The sequence below is a fragment of the Haplochromis burtoni genome, unplaced genomic scaffold (genome assembly GCF_018398535.1).
Source record: "Haplochromis burtoni strain Fernald_Lab_line unplaced genomic scaffold, NCSU_Asbu1 Contig_341, whole genome shotgun sequence".
NCBI lineage: Eukaryota > Metazoa > Chordata > Actinopteri > Cichliformes > Cichlidae > Haplochromis > Haplochromis burtoni.
Genome location: NW_024582702.1, coordinates 598568 through 608263, shown reverse-complemented (window position 1 = coordinate 608263; position 9696 = coordinate 598568). Strand labels below are relative to the sequence as shown.

Genomic DNA, 9696 nt, shown 5'->3' with positions numbered 1-9696 from the left:
ACGGTGGCGGTGAGCGGAAGGAGGTGCTGAACGGCTGCGGAGCACGCGCGCGCACACACGCGCGCACCGCTACAGGGAAGATGGAGGACGGTGTGGCCGCAGCGCAGAGGACCTGCATCCTTTAGCAACATCACTCCTGTGAGCAGGTTCGTGTTCAGGACCGGGCTGTTCGCTGTAGGCCTGACCCACCCACCGGGATGCGGACAAAGCAAACGTCTCCGGGCTGGGCTGTTGTTCTCATCATCATCATCATCATCATTATTGTTGTTGTTATTGTTGTTCTGTGGAGCTTCGCTACGCGGTCTGTTCACTGAGGAGTGGTTCGACGGAAAACTGCGCTCCGTAGATGAAACGTCAAACCAGGATTCAGAGTGAAGGAAAATGGCAGTGTCTTTGTGAGGCTGTGTCGGACCCACGCAGAGCGGACATGAATAAATCGGCACATAGAGGCCCTGTTGTCTCCAGGTGCAGAGCCACGGCGGGGCTAACCAGTCCATCCAGCTCGGTGCGACGGGTAGATGGTTCTCGAGGTTTCTTATTGCGTGCTTCATTCAAAGCAGGACTTCAGCTGAGCTTTTGTAAAAGCAGAAGCTGAAATCAAACAGATGTTTTGCTGATGTAGTTGTTGACAGGAAAGCTGCTGGTTGCGCAGAAAATTCAGAAAACCTGGATGAAATTGGAAAATGTGGGTAGTTGTGCTTCATTCCTGCTGAAGGTGACTTCTACCAAACATAGGAACGACTACTGTAGTGTTTTAGACAAAGATAAAGTGATGCTGGAAACATTAAAGTACAATAGTCCCACACATGGAGCCACGTGTGCGTGGCTGTCTGTGCGTGAGGAGGAAATCTGAGGCCAGCTCCGGGTGGCTCATGTTCCCAAACACAAATCTCATAACAAATAAGACACAGTGTCAAATCTGTATGTAAGAAAAAAGTGCCCACAGACTTTGTGCACCGCTGAGATCAATGCTTCTAATCCTGTAACAGTGCGTACAGGCGCTTGTAGTTTGAAGTGTTTTCTGTGTCATTTTGTCAGTCGCTCACATTGCTGAGGAGGGATTCCAGCTTACTCTTTTTCACACTGTTGTTTGTTGAGCTTTGCAGTCATTTGTTTATGCACACATGGCATTGATCTGAAATCTGGACGTAGGCCTGTTGCAACACTTGATTCTTTTTCTTTTCAGATATTCTGTTGCAGATTTTGCTGGTGTGTTCAGCGTCTTTGGCCCAAGCTTTAGCTGCTGAATAGACGATCTCTTATCTGATCATACTTTGGTATTCAGTGAGTGAATCATATTCAATCATCACCCCTCCTCCTCCGTGCTCGACAGCTGCTATGAGGTTTTTGTAGCTGTTTTTTGGTTTGTCCAGATACAGCTTTGCACACCTAAACCTGCCATGTTCTTAGAGAGGAAAAGCTTTGCCATGGCAACCGTTCCAAATAAGACAGACAAGTTCAGTCTTTGTGATCGTACTGTGGTGAACTTTAGCATTTAACATGCTAACAGAGGTCTCTTTATACTTTATCTAAGTATCTTTGAAAACACATTTTTAAAATGTAGATCATCGTCCTTAAAGAACAGAGGAAAAGGCTCACAGAGGCCACTGTACATCTTTAAAATACAAACACTGCTGATTATTAGATCTGCCATAAATGTAATCAGAAAGTAAACATACAGTATGTTTGTCCACCCGAGTTATACGTGTTCGTTTCAGCGTTCATGAAGACAAGAAATTAAAAACTAATATTTAACATAAGCAACGTAACAAGCAGACCAAATGTATAATGAAACCTCTACAGAGCTCATTAAGTCCTGTGTATATGTGTTTTTATGGCTGGGTTACCAGAAGGGTGAGCCAAGAGGGGGGTGGAAAAGAAATGAATAAATAAATAGTAAATAAAATGGAAATTTTCCCATTACAGGAATCTGGAACTAACCATCCACGAGCATGGGGCTGGGGCGATGCTGGGATGCCAGCAGTGTTATCGTGAGAAATCATTTCCAGATCTTTTTTAATCCATTTCCAACAGTATAGTGGTTTCTTGGGGTTGTTCCAGACAGGAGTGCATATGAAAGCTACTGAAGGAGTGTTGGTGAAATTTCCACCCGGCTGTGGATCATCTTGTTAATGATTTCAAACAAGGATGCTGTTTGATGGCCTGAGCAGGAATGCTGAAACTGAAAAGTCTTTACAAACTCTAAGAATGTATTTTTGCTTCTGTATAGTTTTATTCATGCGTCCCTTTTTTAAAATATTGGGATTTGGACTACATGGACACTGGTAAGTGCGTACACTGTGGAGGTTATTTCTACTTTCAAGTAATGATGTTCAGTTCGGCCAGGCTTATGTCTCAGTGGGTAGCGTGACAGGTAGTCACAGTATTACAATTTCAAACTTAGGAAAATACTCTTTAAAATAGTTTTCGTTACCATGGAGAAGATTTAGAGTGGCTTCTCTTATATTTAAAATAACCACACTGTGGAGGGACAAGCGTCTGTTTTTACGCGTACTTTCGTTACCAACAACGACGGTAAAACCATCGTGTGGCTCCACCCTCCGCTTGTTTATTTTCCTCATAAACTTTCACAATAAAGCTCAAGATCCCATTGAGACTTTTCAAAATAAACGGAAATGATCGACATTATGCTCTAACATCAAATTTCTGAATATGCATCAAACAGATGACCTCCAATAAAAACACGAGATAATGGCACTCACAGGCGACACCCAGCTGAAAACACTTCACATAAGTCGAGTTGCCTGAGATTCACTGAATTTACAGAAAATAAACTATTTTGAGATTTATATCGTTATGGGGATTAGAAATGTCATATATGAGATTGTGGTCATATCGCACAGGCCTACCAGTGGCTACTTCTTGTGCTTTTCTGTTTGTGGTGTTGGATTCTTTTCAGCATACTTTGGGCTCCGTGACAAGATTACCAGAGGAAAAGAGGGGGGAGGGGCTTCCTCGTACCACGTCATTCTTGTAGAAAAGATGTTCACTCACTTTGGCTCTGATATTTCTGAAACAAAGGTTTAAAAGATACCGAGCTGTGGTAGGACATGCAATGTGCTTTTACTCACGTCGCACCTTTTTAGTTTAAGTGGCTTAATTATATTTATATTATGTAATTATTATAATTTTATATAATTAGAGATTGTTTTTATTCTATTGGATTTTAAGGCTCTTTGATGAAAAGTGGTATTGATAGAACACATGCTTACTGTTACAGGAGAACATTTTGACAGCTGATATTTGCAGTATAGCTCCTTTTAGTTCCTTCAAACTGTTTCAGGTACTTGGGCAGAAACAGCCAAAGCAAACAGAGTAAGGTATGGTTACCTGTTAGATGGGGCGCTATTCAATCCTTCTCTTTCAGAGATAAGCAGATACCCACACAGAGTATTGGTCTGTACAGATTCAAGAGAGAAAAGTGAAAACTGAAGTTTTAACACGTGTTGGCTTAATAAAAGTGTGAATCTTTAGCTTGTCAGTTACTGTTTTTGCCTGTTAACCATGCAAGTCCTCGCCGTATCACTTCCAGCGAGAACGTAGGAGCAGACACATATTTCGCTCATGTTGTTACATTTTTGTTTACTCACATTTTCTTTCTTTCTGTTTACCCATTGCAGTCGTTTCCAGCAGCCTTCGCTCTGTTGATGATGGATTCCTAAGCCGTTCTCTGACACCACTTTACCAACCCGACAGCCATGAACCCCCAAAAGACAGAGTTTGTTCAGGACGTTATGGAGGCCATGGACGGTCCTTCTCGCCATCAACACCACCCCAGCCTGTCCCATAACCACAGCAACCAGGACAAGCGCTACAGATGCTGTGAGACTTCAGCTGGTGTCACAACAGAAATGGCCAGTGGTGCAAATGCTGAAAGCAGAGTTGGGATGCTACAGCACCACAAGCCACAGGAGGAGCAAGACGCGGAGCTGCAACATGGAGATCAGTCTTCTAAGCCCCACGAGATCCAGCCCATTCCCCGACCTGCTGTGACACGCTACCGCAGACAGGGCGACAGTGAGGCCCGGCTCAGAACTCAACAACAGAGGAACAGGATGAAGCAGCAGAGGGAGGCGGAGAGAGCGCAGCAGGAAAGGGAGCAGCACGCTAAGATGACCAAGGAAGCTGAAGGTGAGAGGGAGGATTCTATGCTGGCCCGCTCAGCAAGTACTGAGAGCGGCTTTCACACCCATACTGACCGTGCAGAGGGAGACGATATCCCAGTGATGATGTCTCTGGAGCCTGAGGCCCAGCGAGAGTCCGAGGATGATGCAAACAGCTACAGCCTCCCGCTGCGGCCCGAGGCAGAAGAGTACACTGAAAGTGCAGAGGCTGAACAGCAGCATCTCCATTCACATCCTAACTATGCTCTTCAGTTCCTGATGCTGCCGCGTGAATCCTTACTTAATATCCAGAATTCCCAAAGAGAAGATAAAGCAGAGGAGACACTGAATGGTGGCTACTCTAACTGTGTCTACACCCAATCCTACAGCCAATCGGGGGCGAGAACCTGTGTCTCATCCAGTCAGGACTTGGAAAGTTTAGATGCTGGACTTGAAGCGTACTCTGAGCCATATGACACGTATTCGCTCTCTGAGCATGTGTATGAGGAAATATGTGACGCTCCAACCTCAGTGTCAACTTCTGCAAGTGTGGCAAACGATAAAGAGTCTCGACAGCAGGCGGCGACCGGCTTGCAGCTGTTGCAGAGCGGGGCGGGAAAAGGCGATTACCATCAGCAGGAGGCCGTGGGCTCCCGTCTGCGGCACTACGATGAACGTTCAGATGGTGAGTCGGACAGTCCAGAAAAGGAGGCAGAGTTTGCTCCGTATCCTCGTGTCGACAGCTGCGACCAAGAAGACGATATTGATAACAGTGTTAACGGGGCTAAAAAAGGCTCACAAAGCTTTGATCCTGCTGCAAAAGATTCCACAGACAAAGAAGAAAAACGCCAACCGGACAAACTCTCTCACAAAAGCAACAAGACGGCCAGTCGAGGGAAGTCGGCCAAGCAGCAGGCTGAGACTCCTGTGAAGGAGCCAGTGAGGAACAGTGTGGAGAAGAGGGATGCTATATCTTTAGCCATCAAAGACATTAAGGAGGCCATAGAGGAGGTGAAGAATAGAACAGTCAGATCTCCTTACACACCTGATGAGCCAAAGGAACCCGTTTGGGTAATGAGGCAGGACTTAAGCCCCACTGCTGAATGTGACCTGCCGACATCACTCGGGGCCGATGTAAGTACAAAAGCTCTGACTGTTATTCATCAAGTTATATTGTCCAGTATTAACTGTTCTTTGGATGTGAATGAAACTCGAGCATCAGGAACAAACAGAGTTGATTTGCCTTTTACCTTCAACATGTCCAATCTCACTTTGTTTGACCAATCCTTGTTGATGAGATGACAATGTGCCGATCAGTGGTGCGTTTGGGTAGTCCGGGTCTCTCACTGAGCGTGCTCCTGTGACCGGCCAGCACGTCATGGAGTGGGTGGGAGGTGTTGTCCAGCATCGTCCTTATGTTGGACAACACGCGCCTCTGTGGCACCACCCTAAAGACCTCCACCTCCATCCCCAGCACATTACTGGCTGTTGCCATTTGCGGGCCTCAACCTGCTGCCCCAGCATGTAACCGCATCGAGGAAACTAATGCACAAAACGATGATAAAATTTAATTCAGTTTTATTTATACAGCACCAAATCACAACAACAGTCGCCTCAAGGCGCTTTATATTGTAATGTAGACCTTACAATAATCCAGCAATCATATGACCCCCTATGAGCAGCACTTTGGCGACAGTGGGAAGGAGAAACTCCCTTTTAACAGGAAGAAACCTCCAGCAGGCTCAGGGAGGGGCGGGGCCATCTGCTGACAATTTTATCAAAGAATAAAAACAAGATGAAAATATTCTGGAGAGATGAGATCCAATCAAAACGAATTAAGTTGTGTAGAAAAGTGGTAGAAAGCTGCATCCCATTCTCCCTGTTCCCTCCCCGGGGGAGCGCCGTAGACACGGGGACACATTCCACATTTGAAGGGAAACCAGAAGCTTTTTAAATGAGCAAAACTCACCAGTAAAATCACAGCAAGCCTTACACTTTATGTTTTAGTCAAGCTTCAGTTTTATTCACAGCACGAGTTACCTGGAGGTGCTTTAGATTTAGTCTTCTACACTCTGATGATCATTTAAATGCTCAAATTATGACTCTGAATCACAACTTTGGCTAATAAACATGACATGATGTAAACAGTTTTATGGTTAAATCTTTATAGTCAATGACATAAACACAAAAGCTATGATATAAAACATGTGTGCATGGGTCTAATGGGTGAGAATAGGGCAGAGTCCCTGTTTTAGATGTGTCATTGCACAATGACTTTTATGCTAAGGTGAAAATATTCCAGCTGCTGATTGAAATGAATTGAACGGCCACATGTTTAGTTTGGAGCAAATAAGCCCCACAAGCTCCAAAGATAGAAGCAATGATTTTGTGAGCTTTAAACAATTTGTAATCAAATGTTGGTGATGGTGGACGAGCGCTCCAGTACTGAGGGAATTGTTTCCCTGTCGGACATCCTTCAGGCACTGGTGCTCAGTCAGTCACTTACCTGTAAGGAGGAGGTGGGTGTAGGGCTGAGTGGAGCCAGGCTGAAGGCCCCAGAAACCCCTGAAACACCAATAAAGAGCTAGACTGCTGAGTGGACTCCTGCACTGAAGCGTGAGGCTTGTTCCTGAATTTCTTCTTTGTTTATTAACACTGATCAGCTGCAACATTAACTCCACTCATTTGGGAAGTAAATATTGAGTGCAGTGTGTTGTATTAGATTCTGTTAAAACGAGAAATCATCACAGATAAAGTGTTTGGACTTTTTTGCACTTTATCGCTGTGCAGGGTGTAATTCAGAGAAGCTTGAGAAACGTGTGGTCATCGTGCCGTGCATGCCTGTCCTTTAATCAGACCGTGCAGTGCAGGCTTGGGTAGTGTTGAGACTGCTTCACAGCTGCAGGAAAAAAGTGCCAAAGATGCTCAGTGAGTCGTGTTAAGATGACTGGTGGCTATAGCCATCTAACAACCACCCCACACTTAACTGCAGACCAGCCAAAAGTCCTCAGGAACAGTTCGGTAAACAGCTTCCAATCTTCCCAGATCCCAGTCTACTCAGTGACCCAGTCCACCAGGGCTCTGCCCTCATTGTATGATGCCAGATAGAACAGGACACCCAGGGGTGCTGTCTCCATTCTGCAGTGCAGCTGTTTTGGTTGTGTGACAGGGACCTGCTGACAGCATTGGGTCGGTGGTTCTTGTGTTGTGGTTGATTCCAGTTAACGCAGGTAAACCTTATTACGTCTCTCTGTGGAAAGTGTGGAAAGGTCCACAGAAAGAAACGGTAATAAGGTTTATCTGCGTTCTAGTTGGTTTGGCTTGAGTTTCAGGTCGTGCAGTTACAATCACGCTGCTGTCGTCACACGTTTGATGCCAGCGTTAAGGGATGCAAATCACTCTGTTTGGTAGCAAAACTAGACATCACCTGATGCCGTTAAAGAACGCGATTCAATTCAATTCAATTTTATTTATATAGCGCCAAATCACAACAAAAGTCGCCTCAAGGCGATGGCCAGTGCCAATGTAGACTCAGTGTCCGATGTTTACTGGGGCCTTTATTTTCATGTACTGTACCGGGTCAACGTGTACTGCAAATGTGCAGGCAAGAGAAACTACACTGTTTTTACTGTTTCTATTTGTCTGGCTGCAGAAAAGTAAAGAGACACTGAAGCAGTTTTACATAGAAAACTAACAGGAAACAGGAAGTCCAAAGTAAGAAGGAGGTGAGGGCAGCAGTGAGGAGGGTGATGGCTCAGGGATTCCCATGATGCACTGTTTCTCCTTCTGTCCCTTTTTCACTCACCACGTGTTCATACATCAATCTGCATTTAATTCTGAGTTATTATTAATCTCTGGCTCTCGTCCACAGCATGTCTTTAGTCCCGTCTCCCTCCCCTCAGCCTGGTTCTGCTGGAGGTTTCTTCCTGTTCAAAGGGAGTTTTTCATTCCCACTTTTGCCAAAGGGCTTGATCTTTATTACTGTAGGGTCTTTACCTTACAACATCAAAGGCTTTGAAGTGACTGTTGTCATTTGGTGCTGCATAAAGAAAATCAAATTGAATTGAGTTAGTGAGGCGGTGGGCCCGAGTGTGAGTCCAGGACCAAGTGTGTCCAAATGAATTAAAGAACTCATTCATTCATTACAAATTGGAAATAGCCCATTTATTTAATATTTATTAATTTATTAATAATTATTTAATATCATTTAATAATGACATGTATATTAAATAGAAATTAATTTGATTTGATCCTTTTAATAAATTGTGTATTTAGTTCCAATTTCCGTAATTATTTCACGGTTCCTGTGTTCGTGTCATCCTCACCCATCAAACACTGACAGAGTCAAAACCTTTTCTTTGTTTTGTTTTCTACCCAAACTGTAAGTCACGTTTTCAAATACCACGGTTTCTTTGAATACACTTTTTAAATATTCAGTTTGGTGTGATCTTCAAATATCTGGTTGATCTGGAGCCCGTTTGCCAAAGTGTGCCAGTGTTTTTGGAGATGTCCGTTCCCACTAGTGTAACAGCCGCCTTACTGCTGACCCTCACCACTTAAACCAGAGACATGTGACCTAGTGTGTTGTTGCTGTTCGTAGATATACAAAAGACTGATGTGTGTCCTGCCCAGATATAATGAAAAAGATCTATTTTTAAAAAATATATTTATTTATTCCTCTGTTTTCTAAACATGAGCTCTCTGTTATAAATTCCTAATAAGTCTATTAGAATAAAATCAGATTAACTTTTGATGTGTGTGTGTGTGTGTGTGTGTGTGTGTGTGTGTGTGTGTGTGTGTGTGTGTGTATACATGCTTTTTATTAACAGAGATGATGTTGGTGGTTTTAATCATGTAGTCGTCTCACTGTAAAGCTTAATTTTACAAGATGCTGTGTAAAATTAATTAATATGAATTAATATTAACTGACTTTGGTCCTGATAAAATATTATCAGATCTGGACAGGATCTGGTCGGCTGTGTACAAACACACAGTGATGCTCGATAAACCAGTTCATGCGTCGGGTCTAAAATCTTCTGAAACCCTGCAGTTGATCTAAATGTGACAGCGCTGACACAGCGTCTGTAATAGAGCAAACAAAGACCACTTGGGAGCCGTCCTCCTCAGCCACGCTTTTATGGCAGAACAAATCAAACATGGATCACAAGACTTTGGACTTTCATTGACTGAACCCGTGTTTTGATATCTTTTATGTAGGGCTGCTCAATTAATCGAATTTTAATCACGATTAATTACGATCTGGACTTTCAAAGATCATTAAAAATGACTGAGCCGATTATTAGCCCCTCCCTCATGCTTTACTCTCGCGCTGCTCCGTGTGGCAAATCGAGCGCACCTCTCTGCATTTCGAACACGCGTCACAACAATTAAGAGGACCCGAGGGAAGCTCGGAAAGAAGTTCAAAAGGGACATAAATGTGAGCTGTGGATTTTGTGGAAGCCATCCTGAGACTGTGCAGCACCTTTTCTGGATCTGTTCATACGCTGGAACATTTTGGAAAGACTTCAGTAGATTCATTGCTGGACATCTCTATAAAGACTTTACTGTGAAA

General features: G+C 44.0%; 1 protein-coding gene across 1 annotated transcript in view; it reads left to right on the top strand.

Moving 5' to 3' along the window:
* The window catches only part of apba1a (amyloid beta (A4) precursor protein-binding, family A, member 1a), a 65429-nt gene continuing 55733 nt past the window's right edge, over positions 1–9696 (top strand). Inside the window, exons 1-2 of the mRNA XM_014340290.2 lie at positions 1–146; positions 3642–5258. Of these exons, the coding sequence (XP_014195776.2) occupies positions 3720–5258 (1539 nt within the window). The 5' untranslated portion in view covers positions 1–146; positions 3642–3719. The remainder of the gene's footprint in view (positions 147–3641; positions 5259–9696) is intronic.